We start from the raw sequence: 26,700 nt of genomic DNA on the forward strand, positions 1-26,700 counted from the left end.
ATTTAGATTCATAACAACATACAATAAAGACAGTTTAATTCAAACAACTAGAGAAGAATTTTGAATGTTATACAAAGCGCGATAGCGAAAAAACAGCTTTGTGTATGTGCAAAACTAACGCAGTTTTGTCTATACATATAATACAAAATAAATATTATATATTGAAGTTACATTAGTAAACGATTATATATAGTATTGTATAATGACTAGACATCGGATTTTATGTGCAGATATTTATTATTAAAAAAGAACAGTTAATAATTAAAATTTCTATTATTTGCAAGAACAGTTAGTAACTAAAATTTGTATTATTTGCAATATCTAACATAGTTATACTGCAACATATACAAATATGCATTTTCTATGATGAATATAGGCAAAATAATATGCATATATGCAAGATATATGCAAAATATGTTTTTATAAAAAATTGTTTTTATTATTTCACTTATACATATATTGTTTTTATTATTTTACTTATACATATAATTAGTGCAATTACACATTTAATTAACACATTTAATTAAAAAATTTATACTTATAATATTACAAAAAATAAAGTTATATAAAAGATAATTTAAATTATAATTTTTTTAATAAAATATTTTAAGAATTATAATTTGCATCACAATAAACTAATATTTTTTCTAGATTGGAGATTATTATGATGCTTATCTGAAAAAAATCATCTTATATGCCACAAAAGAACGTTCCACGTCGCAAGATATAATGGGAGCGTATTTATATTTACTCCAATAATGTGCTGGAATTTCCTTCAACATTATTACCTTTCAAAATTTCATTTATTTTAATAAATTATTATATAATAAATCCAGAATTGCTTTTTAAGAATCAAATTTCAAAATAACTTCTTTTTCACATTCATCTGGTATTTTTTAAATATTCTGTAATATTAGTTTCTATAAATAAATTAATAGTAATTTCTGTAATATTAGTTACTAAATCCATGGTCTCAGTTAAAGACATATCTCTCGTTTCTAAATTTTTTCATAATTTCTGATAAATATTTAAAGTGAGTTTGAATACATACCAAATCGTTATCAAGTTGTTCATTTTGCAATACTTCTTTTCTGAGCTATTTTTATTGATGTGGCATTATTTGCATCAAATAATTGAATTATCTGTATTTTTAAATAAAAATAACCAATGCATAAACAACATGTTATACATAATAAATTTTACTTATATATTATATTTATACTTATATATTATATTTTATAATTTAACAATAATAAAACTGGAAAGGATATGGGCAATAGGAGTCAAGCGCGTCGTGCAAATAATATATCTATGAAGTGTGAAACTTCTTTATTGACTAAAACGCACTTATTTCGGCTCACTTTTGAGCCTTCCTCAGAGACAACATAAATTAACATATTGAGCCGAAACATGTAAGCGTTTTAGTGATTAAAGAAGTTTCACACTTCATAGACATATTATTTGTGTAGTCTTCTGCGCTGGACTACTACTGCCCGTACTACTATCCTTTCCAGTTCTTTAATTTATAAGAAGTCTTGGTTAGTTTGATTTGTTATACGGATCAATAATAATAAAAGAAAAAAATATAAATTTCTTTGATTTCAACGAGATATTTTGAATAAAATAATGCTCTGCTTGCAACCATGTTTCCCATTTTGTTATAACTGGTTTAGGAGGTAATGATACTGTACCCATCTGGATAACTTTCAACATGAAGTAGAGCTTTTAAAAATACTTTTTTTTTACTGAAGATATTAATTTGTTAACTGATTGGAATTGAAAACGTATTTGCTCCGTGACTCTATTTAATCCATGAATTAAGCAAGTTAAATGCAATATATTAGGATAAAATATTTTCAAATGATCACCAGCTTTTATCATATATGCAGCTGCATCTGTGATGAGTAATAATATTTTTTCTCCATTACCATTTCTCCATTTGGCCATAATGTCAACAATATTGTATTGATAAATCGAGCAATAGTTGCATGATTCGTTTGTTCTAATTGTTTACATGCAAGTAATGGAATTCCTGGTTCATCTTCGCACATTTTTTCAATAATTAAATTAGCTATATAACGGTCAGAACTATCTATAATCTCATCTACAGAAATCCAAATATAATTTTTACCAATATTATCATGAATTTTTTGAATTTTTCTATTGTAATATTTTTCAAGATAATTTTTTCGAAGCATCGATTTATTAGGAATTTTTCGATTTGTATATTTTTTTCAAAAAATTACTCTATATTTTATTATCGCGTGCATACCAAGGCATATTTACAGCCATCATTGCTTCACACAATTCATAACAAAATGAATTTGTATTATCTTCTAAATTAATATTCAAATCGTAATTTTCAGCTTTATTGCTTTTGTATATTGCAGTGTTTAAATGTTGTGTCAATTGCGATTTCCGTTCACATGAAATCTGAAAAGCAAAATTTATTTATTGTATATAATTAGATTGTGCACAATACTTAAATTCAGTAATATAAAATTGGAAAATTTAACATATTTCACGTATTCAACACAAATTCAATACAAAATTTTAAGGACTTTAGTGGTCTATTTGTTATAATACAAATACAAAATGAACAACACAAATACAAAATGTTTTTTGCTATGAAATATCAAATAATATACATACATCTTTTTTGTGTAAGTTGCAACAAATACTTGCTCCATCAAAAACAAACGTTTTTCATTCATTGATCTTATCCAATCGTTAATTAAAACACATCTCTTCTTTTTAATTTTTCCCATTTTACTGAACTTTATAATATTTTTCGAAATAATATTCACTCTCTCGTGACTACTTCACAAGATAACAGCAACGTACTGATTTCAGAACGTTTGAACGTTCGCATGTTCTAAAGTAGTAATGATAAATATTTACGTATTTTTATTTACTTTACTTACGTATTTGAGAGACTTATTCCGTAAATCTTAACGATTTTAACGATCGTTAAATTGTCCTTGTGTAGCTTGACATTAATATAAAATACATTGAAATTAATATAAAATATATAAAATTGTTTAAAATATGTAAAAATATGCAAATATGCACAAAATATGCACAAATAAATATGCATTTTTTAAATACTTTTTTAATAAGACACATTTCTACTTTAGTTTTACTCTTCAATCCGCACTCTAAAAAAAAAATGCAATTGCATAGAAAAAAAATCTGGTGTCTAATAATGACGAATGATAGATAATAATAGCTAATGATAGATTGTACATGAAGGTCTGTTATAAAAATAACCGAACTTTTTGAATTATACCGCAATGGAGCGTCCTAGACATGCGATTGGCAGCACTACAATTGTTATAATCTTCCGAGTAACCAGCTTTTTTCACATTGTTTATATCTCGTTTAGTTTCAGAGTTATTGCTATTTGAGTATAACGTTTTAGTGTTCGGTGATTTTTACGATGCCCGATTTACGGCAGCAACGATGCAATGTGAAATTTTTTTATTTCAATAGAGTTGTGCATTTTGAATTTTTGCCTCAAAGTCAAACACTCAACCGTCAACACTACGAAGGTGTTTTGAAAAGGTTGCGCGAAAAAATTCGCAGAGACCACAGTTGTGGCGAGACAACTCAAGAAGTCTGTTTTTTATTGCTGCACTCTGAACGGTGTAATAAATTGAAGTGAAACAACATGTATATTTTTTCACTTCAACTTATTGCACTGTATACCAATTTAGAAAGTGCAGCAATAAAAAACAGACCTATGATTCCTTCACCATGACAATGCGCCTGCCCACTCAGCCTTGTCAATTCTTAAGTTTTGTGTCAAAAATCAGATGACTGTCCTCTCCTAGCGTCTCTACTCCGCAGACCTTGCTCCCTGTGACTTTTTCTTGTTTCCAAAATTAAAATTAGTGCTGAAAGGACACCGTTTCGACACATTGATGATGTTTAGAAGATTTCGTCACTGGCATTGAAGGATATTCCAAAAGAAGCTTTTCAGAACTGCATGATAAAGTGGAAACACCGCTGGGACAAATGTGTGAATAGAGGAGAGTAATTTGAAGGAGAACAAAGACCAATAAGCTATATGTTTAATAATAAAAATTAAAAAAAAAGTTCGCTTATTTTTTTAACAGATCTCTAGTATAATGACGAAATGAATAAAAAGAAGAAATTTACAAATTTCAACAAAAATAAGTAAATCAGTGAAGATATTAAAGTTGTATTGGATTAGTTCCAAAATTGATTGTATGTACTGGAAATCTATAATGTACGTGACATATAGCATTTTTCTGGTAAAAAATTGTTCATGCATGAATATGTATAAATATGTATAATCATACATAAACACGCATAAATATTCATAAACATGTATTATATATGAAAATATTATATGAAAAATGTCCATATATGTTCATACATCCTTTCTTTTGTAAAATTACTTTTTAGTAATAGAAATAATAATAATAATGTGAAAACATTATAAATAATTAAAAAAGTAATTTTCGCACTATTTGTTTAAAAAAAAATCAAGTTCGAAAAAATGTAAAAAAATTATTTATATATAATTATATGTAAAATTATGCACAATTAACGTCTGCTTAGCTGGCCTCTCCACTTAACCAAATCTTAATGAAAAAATTATATAATAATGCGTTATTTATGCGCTATCCATATTCGCAAGAAAAAATTCTTGCGCTCATTCCGTTTAGCTGAAAAAAAATTTTTTGTGGGGGGCTGAGTAGGCTGTCAATCAGCCTCCCCCCTCCATCCATTAAAAACAATCGATTTGGAAAATTAAAATTAAAATTAACAGAGTTTATGCGTTACCATACTTAAGGGTTACAGCGCAAAAATCGAGAATGCTTGGAAATTTTAAACGACTTAGGAGTGAATGTGACTGTTCGCTCTAAGAGGGAAGTGTCTTCATGGTCGCAGTGCAAAAATTAAGACTGTGTGCATATGAGCGCATAAATAGCACATGAATAGCATATAAATCCTGTGTATTTAATTTTCCAAATCGATTGTTTTTAACGAGTAGGGGACTGACTGCCTACTCAGCCCTCCCACAAATTATTTTTTAATATACAAAGAGTAATGAGGCTCGATAATAATAAATAAAAACAATAAAATGAAGGGCTACGAGATAACAAAAATAAATAATAAAAGTCTATTTTAATTATAAATATGAAATTAAACAACAAACCAAACGTTTCGACACCGATTGGGTCATTCTCAATGTTCACAAATATTTAAATATTATTCCAAAACGGCAAATTATTATAATTTGATAAATGTATAATGTAATGTAATATAATACGTATAATTCGCTGAAATGCTTGCAATAGTGTAGTCATTCCTTTAAACGTTCAACGTAATCCAACTTGGATGGCATTTTTTCTTTGTATTCTTATAGAAGTTGTCATGTATAATAAAAATGTTGAATCCAACTTTAAAAATTCCATAGTACTCAAAGGAAAACCTTGGATTACAGCAGCGCAGAGCTTAACATAAAAGATCTATTTAGAAAAAATATAAAGTAACCGTAACAATTAGCGTTAACATATAATGCAACAGTGAAGATAAAATAATATAAATAAATGTACCTTCTTTAGAAAAGAGTTTAAATCTCAATAAACGGAGAAAAATAACAATCGTTTATACATTATCATCTCTAATTGGAGCAAATTACAAAATTAAAATAAAGATGTACCTCAGGTTATATACAGCCAATAATATATTACAACGAGAGATGTGTCCCAGATGAGATACAACAAACACAATAGCAAGAGGTAATGAAAAGACAAAGGAAAGATACTGACTGCAGAAAGAATAAGGAAAGATACTGACTGTAGGAGGAATAAGGAAAGATAACTAGGAAGGGAGAAGACACTGTATGATATTAGAATATAATTCAGGCAACGAATCAGTATCATTTTGTTTATTAATTCCGTGTTTTTGTCTTTTTATATACATTTCCGAAATCAATCTTTTGTTATAGGAAGTTTCTATGTCCAAGATTTTAACATCATCCCATTTAAAATTATAGTTCTCCTCAATACAATGAAATAACTGATGGAGATTTTGTTTTTTTTATTAATGTCGGAAACATGCATACGTGTCTTTAACTGCCTCTTGGTTTGGCACGTAACTAACTTCGTAGTCATTACATGAAATTTTGTAGACCACGTTTTGATTCTGTAATGATTCCAATTGATCTTTCCCTTTTTTTATTATGAAATTTTTAAATGTATTTGGAATATAGTATAAGCTAACTTACAGTTAAACATATTTGCAAGCGGTGAAAATTTTTTGGATATGGAATTGACATTCAAAATTGCAAAAAACTTATCTCTAACATTATTATTATTTGTGATATTCTTATTATGAATGTGAAATTTAATTCTATTGCGAATCGTTACAAAAATAAATTGTAAAGGCTATCCATCATTTAAAAAAATATTGACAGCATTAATCAAGTTCTTTCTGGAAAAGGTTGCTTTTCGGTATCCGTCAAAAATAAGTTTCCTCTCTTCAACCATTAGTAACGTATCCAGAAACTTCTCCCGTCTGTACCAACTTCCATAGTAAACTGTATAGTATGTAAGCAGTTCAAAATTCCTAAAATGTCATCCTCTCAGATGAGGCGACTAAGATAATGTCATTCACATAACGAAAATAAAATAACAAGGCAATATTCCAATCGCAACTTCCTCAAAATCTTGCATGACCATATTAGTCACAATTGGAGATAAGAGTGAACCTATAGACGTCCCAAAAATTTGTTTATAAAGTATATTATTAAAAGTAATAAAAAAAGTAGAATTCAAAATCATCCGAAAAGCTATCAAAAATTGATCTAAAGAAACTTCGGTTTTTTTTAAATATAAAATCCCATCTACCAACAACATCAAATGCTAAATCTATAGGAACATTCGTAAAAAGGGAAACCACATTAAGAGAAATCAGCTTGTAATCAAATTTAATATAAAGTTCTTTAATTTTTTAATAAGATCAAAATTATTTTTTATGTGACTTCCGGTATAGCATCATTAATAATATTATGTAAATATAAAAAGAAATTATATAAGGACTATTTATTGAAACAATAATCCTAAGGGATTTCTAGATTTATGGATCTTTGTCAATCCATATGCTCTAGGAATATTGCCATCGGCCGCTAACAACCTCCGATATGTGTAATCATCAATGTAATTCTGTCCCTCCATCTATAAGTAAAACCCGTAAATTACCTACATAAAGTGCGTGTGTGTGTGCGTGTGCGTGTGCGTGTGCGTGTGCGTGTGCGTGTGCGTGTGCGTGTGCACCATGATATGCAACGACCGAGCAATTTCCTCGTGATGCACATCGGATAACGCGAATGTCAGTATTAACCAAAATCTTGCAAAAAAATAGGGTCTACTTTGGAACCTGATAATTCAGCTCCTAGACAAGCTAGAATATTTTTTTAATGCCATTTTAAAGGGAATATTCTCGGCTTCAAAACTAATGTGGTAACATTTTTTGTCTCGTCGTTGCTTTGTCCATAGAAGGCTGCAATGTCATGACATTTTTAAGACTCTAACACTCTGCTTTTGATTTTCACGAAAAAAAATAATTTAATGGGACGAAAAATTTCATTCAAGCCATTTTAAAGTAAAGACTTTATTCTTTAAAACATGCTAAGGAATGTCTTACGATTTCTGTAAGCCGAGATATTTGTTTCTTAAAATCGATAAAATTTGCAGATTTTAAAGTGCTTCCCTAATTTTTTTCCATAGTGTAAAAATAAATTATTTAATAAAAAATATGTTTCAATAATAATTTGGTGGAAGATGTACCTCCAATATATTTCTGGTATAAGGATTGATATGAGCCAGAGCGTCACGTAAGCGTTCAGCGGATCGGCCGCTGAGCCTCGAGCAGTAGTGAAGGTCGCTGGAATCAGCCCGAAATGTGCAGATTTTTGCGAACACTGATTTAGTTTATTACTGATTATACTGACTCGTTGTAGACCTCGACTACAATATCAAGATTGGGAAAGTTGCTTTCCAAATTACTTACAGTTACCTTTTAGATTATTTTATATGCATTTATCACAGAAATTGAGCCCAATACATACTTTTTATATTATACTTTATCATTTGTTCAAATTTCACATGACTTTGTGTACATAATTTCCATAATAAATGCATATAAGGTGTCGCGTCTTGAGCTCAAGCAAGTATATACCAAGCAAGTATATACCAGGCACGACCTAAAATGATCACATTTACACACACGTATCCACAACACACACACGCACACGCACACGCACACGCACACGCACAGGCACATGCAAACACACGAATATCAGGTCGCTCGCGAGATAGATGAAAGGTCTCAGATCATCTAGCGGAGAAGAACAAAGCTAGATTCGACTTCTTTTATCACGCGAATCGCACATCGATCTCTGCTGTTCTGATCTGATTCGCAACATCTGCATCTCATTATCGCCGGTCTCACTCTCTTTTGCGGCTTTTTTGATCCGGCTCTAAAATTCCCGATCGGAGGGCCGAGTTTGGACATTTTTGGCTATGAACGGAAATCATGGAAATTCGATGAGAGTCCTCAGTGCAAAGCAAGACTACCAATCTCTTTTTTTGTTTTCAAGCGTTGCCAGCATTTGTGGTGACCTCATAGCTGTGGCAATCGGAAATGAGGAACTAATATTCAGTATGGCTGTCATCAGCTTTTTCGGCATATTCCGACCGGCATCTACCCTACATGCTGGGTAGGGGCTTCTGGGTCCGACGGATGAGCCGCGTAACATGCTCGGGAACCAGCTTGCATAGCTAGTAGAGCGTGGATAGTCGCTCGCTCCAACTAGTGAGTTGCTTGTTGGGAGCGCAATTGGGAGTCTCGGTATAGCCGCGGTATGATCGCGCTGATCGAACGTATTCCAATCCCACGCCCATGGGGGCCGTGTGGGTTAAACTAACTCACGTGCAGGTATCGCACGTTAAATTCCACTTTCTTCTGTCATAGCTGTGAGGGCGTCACAAATGCTGGTAACGCAAAAACCATGACGGTTTGGTGGCCCTGTACAAAGCTGATCGGTATCGAATACTTCGAACATAATTAATTTAATTTAATTTAATTTAATTTAATTTAGTTTAATCGCTAACAGTCTACATTAATTTTTTTTTAACGAGGAGAAATTTTTATAAACCCCTCCCGGGAGCGACGATTCAAAGATCGTCCCGTCAGAGAGTGGATAATAATAACATGCAAACAAGACAACGATCTCTGACACACAATCAGACGAAAGGATCCTATCCATTCTCTCATATGTTAAAGGAACAATAGATCGAATCGGCAGGATATTAAACAAACACAATATTTGAACTACCCCAAATCTTCAAACTACCCCAAAAGATAGGACAAATCTTAAGAAATCTAAAAGATAAGACAAATCTTAAGAAATCCTAAAGATCAAAGACCTCCATTCAGCTCCGCAGGAGTATACAAAATATCTTGTTCCTGCGGAATATACATTGGAGAAACCGGGAAATGGTCAACCTATGGATAAAAGAACATCAACGTGATGTCAGGCTAAAACACGCCACGCAGTCAACATTATCAGAATACAACATCGAAACAGGACATCAAATATTATTTGACAAAACGACCATAATAGCCAATATTACGTCATACTTTCCAAGAAAGTATAGAGAAGCCATAGAGGTACGAAAATATCCTAACAATCTAAATAGAGATAATGGTTACAACATAAATAAAATTTGGAAAACCATTCTCCCAGTTTTTGAAGACCGATCAATTTCCTCCATCTCTCTCCCTCCACCCATAATTCTCTTCTTCTCCCCTCCCCCTCTACTCCAACAAGTAACGTAATATAAAAGAAACGGCCCGGAGGACAGTATCAGGCTGCTCCTCATCCTAATGGCTGCAAGGTTCATGAAATATTGGCATTCCAAGAATGGATCTGAACATGGACAAAACCCGCGAAATGCATATTCTTTAAATATAACAAATTATTTTATGTTTTGGTGATATTTGACACTTGATGTGTCTAAGCGAAAATACAGTGCAATCAAGAAGTTGTTTGTGCCGATCTACTTAACATAAGATAACTTAAAAATAACTTATAAGGAACTTCTAGAGTAATTTTCCTAACCCTGTGTAATGTATATTCCCAAATAGTCAAATGCCTCTGAGATTGCTTCTCAGTTGACAACTATTGAAGCAACCAATTTCTAGAAATTCGAGCCAAGGTACTTCGTCATTGTGCGTCTTAGGTTGTACTCATATGAATTCTACATCAGATTACAGCAAATTGACCGCAACTTGCTGATATTAGTATTTCTACAACGAATTAATTTTTGATTGCAATATAACGGCATTTCGTTGTCATCAGAAGTCGTCTGCGAAGTCAAACTGCAAGTTCACAGTAATATGGCAACATATGTCGAAATATTAATGACGTTCGTATGATAACATTAATATCATCTTGAGAATTATACTGCAAAAATATAATCTGTATAGTCTATATAAGATGTTTCAAACTTTTTGACATATATGGCAGGTGGAGTAAACAAACTGTCAAGACAAAAAGTCTATCATTTTGCAATTTTCGAAAATTTTTTTTAATTATCTAATGAGCGAAATGCCTAAAATCTAAAATATATAAAACATCTTTAATTTAAGATATCTTTAAGGACAATAAGATGAGATATCATAAGATAACTTTGAGGTATCTTTAAGAGTTCTGTAAAAAATATCTTTTAGATATTTCATAAAGAACTCTGAAAGATACCTCGAAGTTGTCTTATGCATCGATTTATCCGTTTGTTCGGCAATCTAGAAATTAATATTTCATTAATTATAACGAAAATTGTAAAATGGTAAAGTATTTTTTGACTCGGTTCGGTCTGTTTGTCTTGTATAAATAAATTTAACAATATTTATACATAAATATATTACATAGATGATTTGGGTAAATCTATAGATATAAAAAAGATATAAAAATTTGATAGATATATTATATAAAAAATTGATTAATCTTTTATAATTAAGTAGAGAGATATCTTTCTGTATAAATATGCCATAATTTGGAATAATATAATATGTATCTATACAGGATGAGGAGAAAAGGTCGATACCCCTGAATAACTCAGAAAATATAAGTTTTATAGAAAAATGTTTCAGATAAATGTTGTAAGGCTTAAAAAGATTTTATTAGTTTGACCTTGGATAGCATCGATAAGATCAAATTAAGGTCACATCGACTTTTTTAAATAGGACACCCTATTTTTGATGTCAGAATCTAATAACTGGTGTCAAGAGCTTTTCAAAATACTATAATAAAGTTATTTTTTATTAAGTACTTTTCGAGTTATAGGGTTTGAAAGTTACAGTACCGTCAACATTGGCATTACGCAAGGTATCCGACCAACGTTAAAACCTCGTAAGCGTTGTTTAGGATCATGTTCTAAATAACATTTATCAAGACCAATGGAGACCATTATATCTCTTATTTTCATTTTTACGTAAAAATGAATTTTTAGTGCAAAAATGGAAATAAAAAGAATAATCTCCATTGGCCTTGATCTTGATAATGACAGCCAATGCTGTCATTATCTGCTGATTAAATAGATCAAAAGCCGTCTATTATCGAAAAAACGGACTGTACGTTTCTTCTTTGGACGACGTTAATGCCAAAACGAAATATCAAAGATTCAGATTTTGCATCGCAATATCTCTTTGTACGTAGAGGGTACGTAGAGAAAAAACAAAAATACTTTCATTATATGTTCCGAGTGGATGCAATCGATTGAGCTTAAGTAGTATAATAGTGGCGATTCTAACCCTGGTCCTCTGAGGGGGGTGCGGGGGGATACTCATAGACGCGGGGGAGTAGGTGCGGGGAGTACTGGTAGACGCGGGGAAGGGAGGGGAGGCGCGGAAAGTCCCGGCGCTATCGATGTTTACTGATATGATGAGTCTCAGCGCTATCAGTGTTTACTGATATGATGATACGTATCGCCATGTTGTGGTGTCACGTATTATTGGGACCGCCGCCGCCGCAGACCCCGCGTCCATCCTAAAATGCGTTTCGGGCCATCACCGCAGACCTCGCGTCTATCCCAAAAATGCGTTTCAGGCAGTCACTGCGGAGTCCACTCCCTAAATGCGTAGCAATATTATAACGCGAACAAGAAATATTAAAGAAAAAAAGAAAGAAAAAAACCTATATAATAAAAAAAAATTCTTACTTTCTCCACACCCTCTCCCTTTCCGTCCCCCTCCTCCTCCACAGCCTCATCGAGATTGTCGATGAGATGGTTGAACGCAATTCTATCAGCGTCGGCGTCATCGCCATCACCCCACACCCCGTCGCAGGCGCCAGCGCTCCGCCGCCGCCGCAGACCCCGCGTCCATCCTAAAGTGTGTTTCGGGCCACCACCGTAGACCTCGCGTCTATCCTTAAAAAAAAAAAATGCGTTTCAGACAGCCATTGCGGAGTCCACTCCCTAAATGCGTGATAATATTATAACGCGAACAAAAAATATTAAAGAAAAAAGAAAGAAAAAAACTATATAATAAAAAAAAATATTCTTACCTTTTCCACACCCTCTCCCTCTCCGTCCTCCTCATCCTCCGCTGAATTCTTAGTCCTCTTCCTCTTCCTCTTCTTCTTCCTCTACCGTCTTCTCCTCCTTCTCTTCTTCCTTCACCGCCTTTTCCTCCTCCTCTTCTTCCTCCTCTTATTCCTCCTCTTCCTCCTCCTCCTCATCTTCCGCTGAATTCTTATTCCTCTTCCTCTTCCTCTTCGTCCAAACCCTCATCGAAATTGTAGATGAGACAATTGAACGCAGTTCTATTAATGCTCACATGCTTGAGATCGTCCGTCTCGTCGGCAATCTCCATGATGCGATAGAACAGTCCTAATTCATCTATGCGTATTCGAGTGAGATCAATTATGATATTATCATGAATCTCCTCTAAGAAATAGGAGGAGACGCTCTCTTCTTCAGTTTCTCCTTCTTCCTCTTCCACTTCCTCTTCCTCTTCCACTTCCTCTTCTTCTACTTCCTCTTCTTCTTCCACAGCCTCATCGAGATTGTCGAAAAAGTGTTTGAGCGCAATTCTATTAATGCGCACATGCCTGAGATCGTCCACTTCATCGGTAATCTCAATGATGCGATGGAATAGTTCTAATTGATCTACGTGTAGTTGAGTGAGATCTATGATATCACTCTGACTCTCCTCTGAGAAAGAGGAGGAGGAAACGCTCTCCTCTTTAGTTTCTTCTTCCACTTCCTCTTTAGTTTCTTCTTCTACTTTCTCTTTCATTTCCTTTTCCATTTCCTTTTTCATTTCCTCTTCCTTCACAGCTTTATCGAGATTGCCGATGAGGTATTTGAACGCAACTCTATTAATGCACACATGCCTGAGATCATCCACCTTGGCAATGAGGCGATTGAACACTCCTAATTGATCTACATTTAATTCAGTGAGATCAACTGTGATATTATTCTGTGATATCCTCTAAGAAAGAGGAGGAGGAGGAGGAGGAGGAGGAGGCGGCAGTTTCCTCAACTTTTTGTTCTTTTTGCATGTTATAACTGCACAATATAAAAATTATCATTTCACTTAATCACAGAAAATGTGCAACAATATTCTATCATTAACGCTAAAATAGTAGAATATTGTTGCACATTGGGGAAAAAAAAAATATCACTCACGTCTTAACACGTCTTGCGCGCGGACAAAGCAGAACAAAGACTGACGTTGAGAATCGATCTTCGCCGTTGAGAAGCCAGCCTGCCTAGGATCTATAGGGGGGCAGTTGTATATAAAACACTTTAGATCATAAGTGCCGTCACGAAAAGTTATCGCTATAGCGCGTCGAGATATATATAGGATGAATGGATGGATGGATGGATAGACGGATGGGAAGTAAAGAAAGTACATATATATATATATAATGATATGAACAAAAAAAATTTTTTATTCACATATTATTACATCATTTCTTTTTTTTACGTATTAAAAACTAAAGCCAATAGCTCACAATCGACGAGCTGATGTTTGTTAAAGATATCACTATCGCGTATAGCGTTTTTGGACGGGATGTTGGAGAATCGCGTATACTTGATATCAACCGTATCGACGAGTCGGGTTAATCGTTCGAACGTTACATCGATACATTCGTCAAACTCAAACATATGTCGTAGCGTCGTTTCGGTCATCATCATGCGTACGGACGAAGAATTGAAACGTACGAGCATAGCATCGTTCAGCATGCAAACGCTGACAGTTAGCGGTCCAACACTTATAAAATTGTCCTTGTATTCGTTTCGCAACATCTTGTAAACATTCCATCGCTGCTCGTAGAGACCCTTCCACGTTTCGAGAGACAGCAGCAGTTCATGTCCGCGATGATCTCCCAGGGCGATCTCCACGTAACTCGGTGGACCAACGATTCCAATTTCCAAAAATTTGTAGCCCGTAGTCGTCAGATCGTAACGTCTGCCCAATAAACGCATTTTGCGATGCTCCATGCTGTGAATATACATAATGTTAAAAACTTTTTTCTTTTGTGTATAGAATATTAAAACTTACATATTATTGCAGTTCTTCTTCGTTTCGTACGATGTATACGTTCATACATATATGTTCATACATATACGTTCATCATACGAGTACATGTATTACAAAGGAAGAGAAAAAAGAAATACATAATAAATACGTTAACGTATTTTTATTTAAAAAATTCTTTTGCAACCACCAGTTATATATTTTCAATACATTTTGTAACGCGCAATTCTGAACATGTTGTCCACATCTCATAGTATTAGCAACATCCATCTTGGTTAAAGATTCCAGGTCTTCGTAAACTACATTCAAGGTCTCGATGCACATGCGTTCTCGCTCATCGTCCAAAAGCAAGTTCCAGCCACGTTCGTTTTTCGCGTCCCTTAACATACACGATAGCATCATCTTCAAATACAGCTGCTGTGATCAGACGTTTCGCCTCGTTGTATGGGACCATTCCGTCCTCCCATCGCAATCCATGGTGATAAGCAGTCAACCAGGAAGCGCAACCTGTCGGATCTTGTCAAAAATTTCCATGGCACGGAAATCGTAAAAATGTAATGTGTGAGAACGATCCCCTATTTCAGCACCGCCACTTCCTTCACGATAAATTTCTTGTTAACGATGAATCCTTGCAGATCCACGAACGTTGGCACGAGCATATTGTCGAGAAGACTGCGGTCGATTGCGACGTATCGTAGATCTTATATCGTGTTAGAGGTGCATCTTAGGTGATTTTGCGCACAATATTGGTCAATGGATTATACTGAACCACGCGATTGTGTATGATGAGACAATAGGCTGTTGTATTTGCGGGTACATCCTCTTTACATTCAAAGTCTAATCGCACGTCCACGGTGTCACTCTTGACTGATTCGTTCTGTCGAGAGCAATCGATGATTACGAATGGGCCATTAGTAAAAAAGTTGTAAAGGTGAGACTCGAGATACTCGTATCCGTAGTAGCCCTTGCAAAAACGCGCGTACAAGTCGTACAGAATCGCACATCTGTTTTTGTCAAAATCCAGATTCAAGTCATCGTACGGATAACATTCCGAATTCAGGTAAAGTTTCGCATTGGTTAATTTGCAATCGTCGAATCGACTTACATCCTCGGACATGACATTTTTTCGACCTGTTTGCATAGCGAAAATAACGTAGCGCGGCTTCTCGAGTTGAGTAGCCGTCTTGATGGCCCACGAATGTTTGGTTGTGCTCTGCAAGAGTGGAAATTCGTACAGATCCCACGAGCGAAAAGCCATGCTCAGATATCGTCCGCTCTCCAAAGCGCGCAGCATCGACAGCTTATTTATCTCGCTCAATAACACGTGCGGCATTCGCCACTGTACTTTGAATAATTCGAGCTCTATCGCCGGATCTTCCGTCAGACAATTGTTGTCGTTGCGCGCTCGTATTAAAATCAACTCGTGAGCGTTGATCACCACGTGTTTGTAATCTTCGCAAAATCCCAGCAGTACGTAGAGCGGTACACAGAAATTAAAATATCCGGCTGTAGTAGTCTGCGCATCCCAGCCAGCATTCCGTAGAATCACGCTTCTGTCGGATGACTGTTACATAGTTTTTGAGCGTGCTAGTTATACTCACATTTCTATTACGGTCAATCTCCACACCATTGAGTTCATATCGAATTTCATCGAAAATGAACGCGACGCAATTATTTTCCAATGCCACATGAGCACCCTGGACCACTTTGTTCTTCGTCAGTTTTCCCTCGACATATAGAAAGCTTTCGTACGGCAGTGTGTACAGATCTTGTTGCTGTATGAGTATTCTTATTTCGTCGCTGTATCCAAATGTACTGTTGGCGAACGGGCTGTACGTGTGAGTCTCAATCTTGACGATGCGATCGTCGAAGATCGGCTCGTCTTTAATGTTTAATATATCAGTCATCTCAAATGTTGCGCACCGCGAATCCCAAAGACTTTAAAAATGTAACGTTTGTCGCGCTGAGTTTCTTCTTTTTCTTCCTGATGCAGCTGGATGAGCGAGTGTTGTCGAGCTATGACGTCACCGACCTTGTAAAGGATGCGTTATCTCTCTGCGTACGCTCCGTTCCGTTCAGCACGAGCATCTCACGCTCACGTTATTACTGTCGCCGTCGTACGTGCAATCTAACGGTGATCTCTTCTCCTCGAAAATCGAGCAATCGTCCGTTCTGATCGACGATGCGTATCGTTAGATCTGTAATGCTCCGTGCGATGATCGGCAGGTAAATGATTTGCGTCGGCCTCTCCGATATCTTATATCCTGGTGCCACGCTCGGTGAAAATTCATGTATCGTGTGCGCGCTTTTGCCGTTGCTGTATGCACCTGCGGTCACGTTACACTCTACGCGGATAACGTTTACATTCATTATGTTGATCGATGTCCGATTCGTGCCACCTTCGCGGCTGCAGTATACGCTTCGACGAGAATCCCAGCAGCGATCCAATGCTGTTGGACTTGTCAAAGTTTATTCTGTACGCACATCTAATCTCATCCTATGTATCTAATCCTATGTTGTAGTTTGCGCGAAGCGTAATCAGGTATTCTCCACCCTCATCATTATCATTATCATTATCATCATCATCATCATCACCATCATCATCATCATCATCATCATCATCATCATCATCATCATCATCAGTGTTATTGTTATTGTCACCACGCACTACATCAACGGTTTCAAGTGCGTCGCGGTGCGGACGTTTTCGTAAAATCGCGCGTTTCAGAAATTCATTTATATCTCGCACTTCGTACGAACCTTCGGGAATTGTAATTTCCGCGTCGTCTTTGGCGAAATAAAATTTGTTGTTCGATTCGTTCACGTTCAGTATCGTGTGATAAGTCTCAAAAATCGCCAAACCGAGCTCGTAATCTCCGTCACTCAAATTTATAGCGGGGAAGTAATTCGCCGCGAGGACGGTGCTTTTTCCGCTCAGCGTAAGCGTCAACGACATGACGAAAAAAAGCGTTCGACTAATACTAAGATTTCACAGCGCCTCATCGAGCTTTTTAAATTCACGCTCGTCTACCATTTGCAGACACATCTGTCCGCAGAAACTTTGATCGTACGTCTGATAGGACGTGCGATTGTGCTCTATCGTCGTAGCACCGTTCTCGAAATATCGCACCAGTTTCTTAGGCGGTCGAAGATTGCCGAAACTGTCAAAATACACGACGCGATTGTTCCTCTTCGCGTACGCTACCCAGTGAGTACCAGGCACATCGTCCAGATTCACGATACCGCTTTCGTTTCGGCGCACACCGCTCGTCGGTAACGTGTTACGCATGAAAACGCCTCTAAAGTATGGTACACGCATACGTCTCGCGAGCTCGTTCAATTGGTAGTTGCCAGACGGCATATTTATCGTCTTTTTTTTTTCTTTGCAGCTACGCCCTGTCCATGTTTGGACCGTGATACAGTCCGCGTCCATATTTGTACGGAGCGAGATACAGTCCGCGACCCTGTTCCATCGCGCGATCGTGACGTTGCAGCTCTTCGAGCTGACGTCGCGCGGTTTTGCTATCGTTTACCACTTTCGCCACGCTGGCTGCTTCGCCGATCAAGGACCCGACTGCACCTAACATTGGTAGAAACGGTAACGCACCGCCTCGTTTCGCTGTCGGAAGTATCCGCTTTTTCATCACCTTTTTCTTCGTCGTCTTCTTCTTCGGTTTCATGCCCATGCCGATCTTCGTCTTGGCTTTCATCGCTGCCCAGACGGCAGCTGCGGCGGCTCTCTCGCCCAGAGCCGAATCTCTCGCGACGACGCGTCCTTGCGCTTTATTGGCGAGTACCTTGTCCGCCGTGTGACTATCGGTGAGATCGTTGCTTCGAGAATACGCAATGTCGTGTTCTCGACACGCGTCCAGCGGATTTATGCCCGTCACCTCTGATTAATCGTTTCGTAAGTCGAGTGCCCGGACCGCAAAACTGGTAACCCGGAATATGTAACTCGAAAGGAAGCGCGTTTATCGCTCGATTTAGCAGACTGCCGTGCGACGCCGACATTCGCTACAATCCTTTATCTTAGGTGTGGGGCCGTCGATGTGCGTCCGCTGCCACGGCTGATTGTAGTGTTTGTCGCAGCGACGATAAGTTCGAATCTCCGAATCTGCCTTCACGTGTTCCGGAAGCTTGTCCCAGATGTGTTCGATGTATTCACCGTACACGCGTAAGAGTACGATCTTCGGTATATATTGTAACTGCTCGGCGCTCAAATCTCGAATATCGGAAGGATGACAGCGCGAGATACATTTTGCTACTGCGCGATTCGCGGATTCGCACGCCTTTAAATAATCATTCAAGAGCGCGTAGTCTTTAGTGTGAGCATGAAATTCGTGCTGCAACCGCTGACGATACGTGTCACAAACTGTGACGTGAAATCGCAAATGATGGGAGGCAGTGCGGAGAAGCGCAAGCACGGCGAAATGCTGCCGAGTACTATACGCGCGATCATTTGCGGCCCGTCGAATTGTGATAAAACCAACGTTCTCATAAGTTTGCTCGAGAGTCCAAATGGCGTACGTTTCGAGAACGTGTACGTCTACTCGAAATCACTGCAACAGCCAAAGTATCGATATCTCAAAAATTTATTTCATCTATCGATGAAATCGGCTACTTTACGTTTTCCAACAATAGCGACATCGTTCCACCGAACGAGGCGCGCCCAAATTCTATTTTTATCTTTGATGACGTGGCATGCGACAAGCAGGATGCGATGAGAGAATACTTTTCGATGGGTCGCCACGCGAACATTGACTGCTTCTATCTTTGTCAGACGTACGCGAGGATACCTAAACATTTGATACGCGACAACGCGAACCTGCTGATCCTGTTCAAACAGGATTGTACCAACTTGAAACACGTTTACAATGATCACGTGAACACCGACATGTCCTACGACGAATTTTGCACGTTGTGCCGCGACTGTTGGCAAAAAAAATATGGATTTTTAGTAATAGACAAGGATAGTGCGCTTAAAGACGGGAGATACAGAAAGGGATTTAACGAATTCGCAATACTGTAATGTAACTAGTCGTTGTTGATACTTTGCCAGAGACGAACATGGTTGATGTGCGCGAGCGTGAAAAAATCGCGAAAGAGATCGAGAAGACGAGCGAGTCGATCCGCAAGAAACATCGCGCTCTGAAAATCGGTAGAATCGAGGAAGACATGGCATTGGACAGACATTTTAAGCCTATTATCAAACCGCTGCGACAAATCGTTGACAGCTCCAATAAAGTGCACGCGATAAAGAGACAGTCGCGCGACCATGGCGCAGCGTCTGCCTCCAAGCGCGAGAGGAAGGAAGAAGAAGAGGAGAAGGAGGAGGAAGAGGGAGAGAAAGAGAATGAGACGTTCGAGCGTTCTGCGATTCCGGATAAATCCGATGATCGATCGTACGATCGTGTACAGCCGATAACCTCCACTCCGCGTACGATGATCGTACCGACGATAGAACCGTTGGATAACGTTTTCGAAACGACGGACGACTCGCTAGCAACAAAGGTTCAAATCCACTACATACTCACTGTCATCGATGTGTTGAGCAAGTACGCGTGGGCCGTACCGCTCAAAAGCAAGGGTGGAAGCGAGACGGCTGATGCTATTGTTGAGATAATTCGAGCAGGAAGATGTCCTAAAAATTTACAAACGGATATGGGGAAGGAGTTTTACAACGTCGATGTGCAGAAAATCTTGAAAAAACACAACGTTAATCACTATTCCATGTATTCGACGTTGAAAGCGTCGATAATCGAGCGGTTCAATCGTACGCTCAAAAGCGACATGTGGAAGATGTTTACACTCAACGGCAATTACAAATGGATCGACGAGCTGCCGCGTCTCGTATCAGATTACAACGCGCGCAAGCATCGCACTATCGGCATGCGACCCGCCAACGTAACTTCCGCGATCGCCGAAAGACTCTTGGACACGGTGTACAGCGTGATAAAAATCGCTGGTCCAGCAAAATTCAAAGTGGGCGATTCGGTACGCGTGAGCAAGTACAAGACGATTTTTGAGAAGGGTTACACGCCAAATTGGACCACCGAAGTGTTTACGATCGTTAAGATACAGCGTACCAATCCCGTAACCTATCTACTCGAAGACTATCGCGGAAAATTCATCGCTGGTGCGTTCTACGAGCACGAGTTGCATCGCGCTACTCATCCGGACGTGTATCTCGTGGAGAAAGTACTGCGTAGGAAGGGAGACAAGGTGTACGTCAAGTGGCTGGGATTCGATGGATCGCATAATTTATGGATTCACAAAAACAATGTCATTTGATAAAATTTTTTCTACATATAAAAAATATATCAATATAAATATATAAAATATATCAATATAAATGTTTTTTATTACTTCCCATTCATCATCATCATCATCATCTTCGTTTTGGAGTATAAAAAAAAACATGAGATACATAAAGTAAGTAAAGTTGTTTGAGATCGGTAATTCGAAAAAAAAGGTAAGAACTCCTTCGATGGACCGACAGGAATTGTTATTGAACGCACGCACAAGGCGAGCTCGTGATTTCACCTCGAGCCTGACATTAAGCCTCGTCAAAGTCAGAGATTCGTCGTTCTCTAGTCTTTTCAAAACAATTCGGTACACGCAAACAGGCACCGGCAACGGACCATCGAAAGTTCTAGAACAATTCAATTCGCGCACGCGAGCGCCGCGCTCCGACGAATACGTCACGCGCTGTCACCAATCCCGCGTACGGATTTTCTGTCGCGCATGACTGTTACGTTGAACGTCGTTAGATAAGAATCGACAGCGCCAATCAATTGTACAACCAATGCCACGTGATAATTACGATTGTGGCAAAATTTAATTGGATTTCTCCCAAGAAGAAAGCCTAGACCGAAAGCAATAAATGCTTCGATCTCGCCGTTCCTCTGGGGCAGATTGCTTAGATAGTTACACCGCTTAAACCGTTTACACCACTTAGAGTTCTTAGACTTCTTAGAGTTCTTACTTCTAAAAGTTCTTAGAGTTCTTAGAGTCATAGTCTCGCTACTATATCGCTTCGTAAAACCGCCGTGCCAACCGCTTAGTGAAAACCGCTATAAAACGAATCTTTTCGAGAAGTGCCGAGAAAATCGCCGAGATTTTCCATCACCGCGATTCCAATTACATTTTGGAAAAGGTGATCGCATTTGACATTCTGTTAATCTAATATTTAATTAATTATATTTTCTGACTTTGTAACCGAACATATTAAAAAAAATTCTTTTGTTAAATTACAAAGAAACGGAGTTCTCTTTACTGTCGTGTATCACACCAGCCGTGTGCCGTTCTCTCACTCGAATCTGTCCGCGCGGTGCATTCTCGCACATTTTCTGGTCCTTCGAGCCGGATTTGAACTAGCGAGAAACATTGTTAGACAAACGCCGCATCACTTTAAAAATTTCACGTCAGCGCTCTCGCTCTGATTCGCTCTCGCACAAAAGTAAATTAGAATACTAGTATATAATACGTATATAAATGTTAAAAACATGTGATATGTATTATATGAAAGTACAATAATCGTAATACATAAAAAAATACTTGTATAAATGTAAAAAAAAAAGTGTAAAGTACAATGGTAATACATAATAGCACAATACATATAATATACACAATACATATATTGTATTACAAAGGTATCCGCCAATGTCCCCATGGTAACGTCTCCGTCGAATCCGGTACGACGTATCGTTTGTCGTCGTATGGACTCAGAGCGATCTTCGATTCGGATATCGTGTACACCTCGTGTAATTTAGATCATATACACGATTGACGGCGAGTCATTTCAATCTCTTCGTTCAAACACCGCGTATAATCGTCGAACGTTATCGTTCGCGCTACGACGTTATTCTTTACGCCTTTCGCCTTTTTAATGTCCTTGCCATCCACTCTCACCGCGTACATCTTCGCTCTAAGTCCAACAAATTCGGTCATTAATACACCGTTGTTCTCATCCTTCATCAGGCCGAGTACTTTTTTGTTCGCGAGAGGCATATCGTACGCGTTGTCTGCCGGATAATCGCTCGTGTCGAATCTAGCGATATCGTGTTTCATAGTCTCGTAAACATTGTCGCATTCTATATAGTAAATGAGACTGTCCGTGTCGGTGTACATGATCTTGCATTTGTCGCGATACATCGGTAACATGTACTCGTGATGAAATTCGTACAAACAGACTTTCGATATGTCAAGTATGCACATACCCACGTAAATCGGCTTGTTAAATTTCACCTCGAGTTTGTGCATTTCGACGGCAATCAAATTTTCCGCAAAGATGCTGCGGCTGTGAAAATTCGGTTTCGCGATCATTGCCTCCGCGCCGTACCGTCCGTTCCATTTTGTTATTAATTTTACATCAACATGGTTGCGCACATTCTCCATGGTCTTACCGAATACTGCGTTGTTCATTAGCTTATACAAATTTTTTTCGAAATCGTTTTTCGCGAATGTTCTAAATTGTGTATTAAGTTCAATGTAATCGCAAAGCCATGGAGATTGAGCGAATTGTAGCACTCGATGGATCTTTATTACGCGAAGACCGTGACGAGTACATTGCTGCAGGTTGCGATAATGGATGACGTAACGCTGCTTATCGTACAACGTCGCTAGAAGTTTATCTTCTTTGGATAGAAAGGTAGGTCAGTGTGTCGGTCGTATCTCTAGATGCTGCGGATATTCGAGATCGATCTCAAGAATATAACCGGTAGGTGAATCCGGAGCGATCGCGCTCACGTCAAAGTTCGCAGCATCTTCGACCCACCGAAATTCGGTGTATGGTAAAGGTTGACACATCGCCCATCCGTACAGATTATTCACATCGTAGTACATCAAGTACGACGACGGTTTCGATGGATCGAACGAATACATGTACTTGTTATTAGCCTGCGCGTATCTGCCGGAGCATTGACTGAGGCCGCCGCGTATACCGCGCTCGATGAACATAACCATATCAATGTCGGTGAGCAACTCGAATCTTATGCGTGTATATTTCAGCATGGCGTCCCACGTGAAACTTGGCAATGTATAATAATGCGCGGGATCGAGACAGTAACTCGCGATGCAGCTATTGCGGAAATTTTCGAAAATATCTGCTAATAACAAGACATCAGTTTTCAAGTACAGATCACTGTACTCGCCGAGCGTTCGAATGGAGAATCGCTTCCAGATGTTCGCGGCGTGAGCGTAATCGCTCTCGGATACTGTATCGCCTGTCAACGAACTGAAAAATAATTCGCGCGGTGGTAAGCGCGTGTCCTGTAATTTTTCGACGCAATCAATGTACTCGTACGGAAAGACACCTTTTCGTGTGAGTAATTCAAATTCTTCATCTGATAATGTTGGAAATTCGGAACGTACAATTTTTAATTTATCTTTGTCGAGATACGACGCCAATTTATCAAGACTTGCATTTAAAAATTTGAAAGAATCAATGAATCTTAATTTTATGCAATTTTTCTGAAAATTCTTTTCATTTGTGTCTTTGGTGTTATCGACATGTTTAGTGAATGAAATATATTTTTCTTTAGTTATGGGTAGTATATCTACATGTCCACCGTACGCGGTAGCAATTTCCTTAATTATAAAATGCGCGTCGTAGCCTGATAAATTGTGAAATACGACTGGAATATAAAACGAATTTTCATAATTTAAATTACAATTCGAATGCGCTGGACCACGATATCTATTGGAGATGACAATGATCGCGAACCCGCATGTCGTCCGGTTTCTCGCAGATGTGACAACGCGTCGCGCTACGGTATGCTTCCCATTGCTGTTTAGATAACGTTTCCATGGGCACTTTGGTGGATACGATATTTTTCACGCGATGCGCCAAATCGTTGAGTTATCGCGTGAACCACGCTATACAGTCTTCATCGCGACGGAAGTGATACGACGATAACGCGTCATCGTACGCACATCGCACGTAGCCTATACTAAACGCGTCATGCTGTTGATGCGTACGACGATGCATCTTCCTTGTCGGATTTCGTCTTGCGTAAGACGCATTCCAGATCGGCGTAGACGATGAACGGTACTCGTTCTCGATTGTTATAGTTGTCGAATTCGAGCCACCTGTCGTTCTCGCTCGGCAGTCGGATGGCGCAGTTGTTGATCTTCTGGCAGTCCACTTCATACAACTGTAATTTTTCGCACGAACTGAAGTAATGAAGGCACCTACAAATAATAAAGAAATTTTTCTATTTCTTTTTTACTGTTTTTTTTATTGACTTTTTTTTTATTATACTTACCGATCACAAAAATATTTCCTGCTCTCGTTTCTAGTAATTTGTGATCTTACAAGGCGGGATAGATTTTTTATCCACGCAAAGTGTCTAATGTTGTCGTTGCGTGAATGTTGTAGGTACAGGAGATTGACATGCTTCTCCTTCTTGTCATTAGTGAGCTGCAGAGGAAAAACCTGTCTATTTTCGATGCTGTAGACGTTGATCGATACCGCGTTCAACCGTTCGAATTTCGGAGTGTCTTTTAATGTCATCCCGCAAGATTTAATACTGCGGTGTAATGTGGATATGATGATTCCCGATGATTTACATGTCTTTCTGCGGGGTACAGAGCGGCGACCATCGACCACGCGAAACATGCATTGTCCATCGAATAAACACTGACCACCGCTCGTTTCGTCGCTATTTCTCGTGGCACTTCAATGTGACATCTCGCGTGCATTGGATTATGCTTATTCACATTCACTATCAAATTGAGGATTCGCGACAATGCCCACCCGCTGTCGCGTTCCTGGAATTCTTCGAGCGATGCTGGGATAGGCTCGACGACGTGTCGCTCGTACCACTCGCGCATATCGGTGCAACGATATATCTCGCTGTTCTTTGTAATTATGCTCTTATTAGCACGTTTATCCTTCGTCGCAAACTCGCCATTGAACGCGGTGTTCACTTTTACACTGCCGTGTCTTTCTACAGCGTCTCGCACTCGCTCGAGCACTACATCGCCAGCGTCTTCTAAAAACCGCCGCGGCTCGATGTGATTAGAGTTTATCACCGCACCTATCAATATACGGCTCTCAAACGCGGCATCGATCTCTCGCCAGACAAGAGATCGTTCGTTGCCACTTGCGTATTCGCCACTCGCGTACTCGCCACTAATGTGCACGAAACGTCGCTCCAATTCCAACTTTGCACCCGCGAGTCGCGCGATCCTCGCCACCGCGGATTGTCTGTATCCAATGGTGAGGCGCGGACGCTTGGCATGACAAAGTTCTTCGAGCTGCTTGATGTATTCGTCGCACTGTTGCAGCCATGAGAAACATTCCGTCAGAGTAGCGACCTGGTTGCACTGTTCCAGCAGTTCGCGTTCCACTCGCTCGTGGTTTTCCATGTTTTTTTTTTTTAATGTGTGCAAAGTGGACATATGCTGCACGAGAATATAATGTATAAAGGTAATCTGCAATTTGTGCACGACTGCCGTCTAGCCTACCGAAAGAACTGGTCTCATGCACCCTGACGTGATACATTCCTCCATCGTTAATGTCAGCTATACGAATCATGCATGATGTGCATACGGTTAAAGAACCACCCGTTGTATAATAATTGTGAATTACACAATGCTTAGTACGAGCATTCAATGTACGAATTTCTGGAGACGACACGAATTTTTCTACGCGATCCATTTCATATTCGCTCATATCACTAGCACATCCACTATCGTCGGATAGTATTTCTTCGTTGGACGACTCTTGGTTCATTATATAGTATTCTCAAAGTCTACTTCCACTTCATCAAACACTTCGTCTCTAATATTCGCGAACTGTTCCTCATCCACATTTCTAATATATTCGTCGATTCTCTCCTCAATGTTACCGATATTCTCGAACTCTACATCGTCCATTATGTCCTCAAATTCTATTTCCAATGTTTCAAATAACTTGTTTGCATTTACATCATCCATGTCCTCGTTTGTATGATATCAGCCATACTTTTTGCATTACACTTATTGCGATTCGGTAATTTTTAAAAACGTCAACTGAGATGCCGCGCGCTTATGACCCATTATATATTCTATTTGCGACTTCTTTGTCCCTTTGTCTACCCTCCCTATTGGGTTGCAGCATCGGCGACGTGT

The 26,700-nt window shown here is 38.4% G+C and overlaps 4 protein-coding genes across 17 annotated transcripts in view; 1 reads left to right on the forward strand and 3 right to left on the reverse strand.

Moving 5' to 3' along the window:
• Positions 1-26,700, forward strand: part of LOC105144004 (prominin-like protein) — a 331,794-nt gene that overhangs the window by 89,041 nt on the left and 216,053 nt on the right. The gene's annotated exons all lie outside the window — the stretch shown is intronic.
• LOC147908892 (uncharacterized) lies at positions 14,018-14,564 on the reverse strand. The gene has a single exon (XM_087408074.1). It carries the CDS (start codon positions 14,562-14,564, stop codon positions 14,028-14,030), a length of 537 nt encoding a protein of 178 aa, XP_087264200.1. The 3' UTR covers positions 14,018-14,027.
• On the reverse strand, positions 22,360-23,010 carry LOC147908893 (uncharacterized). The gene has a single exon (XM_087408072.1). The coding sequence runs from the start codon at positions 23,008-23,010 to the stop codon at positions 22,360-22,362; it is 651 nt and encodes a 216-aa protein (XP_087264198.1).
• On the reverse strand, positions 24,705-25,989 carry LOC147908894 (uncharacterized). The gene is given in 2 exon segments (XM_087408071.1): positions 24,705-25,098; positions 25,101-25,989. Coding segments are annotated over 2 exon segments (1,140 nt in total). The 3' UTR covers positions 24,705-24,847.

This window comes from Acromyrmex echinatior, chromosome 7 (assembly GCF_024713525.1).
Source record: "Acromyrmex echinatior isolate Ae372 chromosome 7, ASM2471352v2, whole genome shotgun sequence".
Taxonomy (NCBI): Eukaryota; Metazoa; Arthropoda; class Insecta; order Hymenoptera; family Formicidae; genus Acromyrmex; species Acromyrmex echinatior.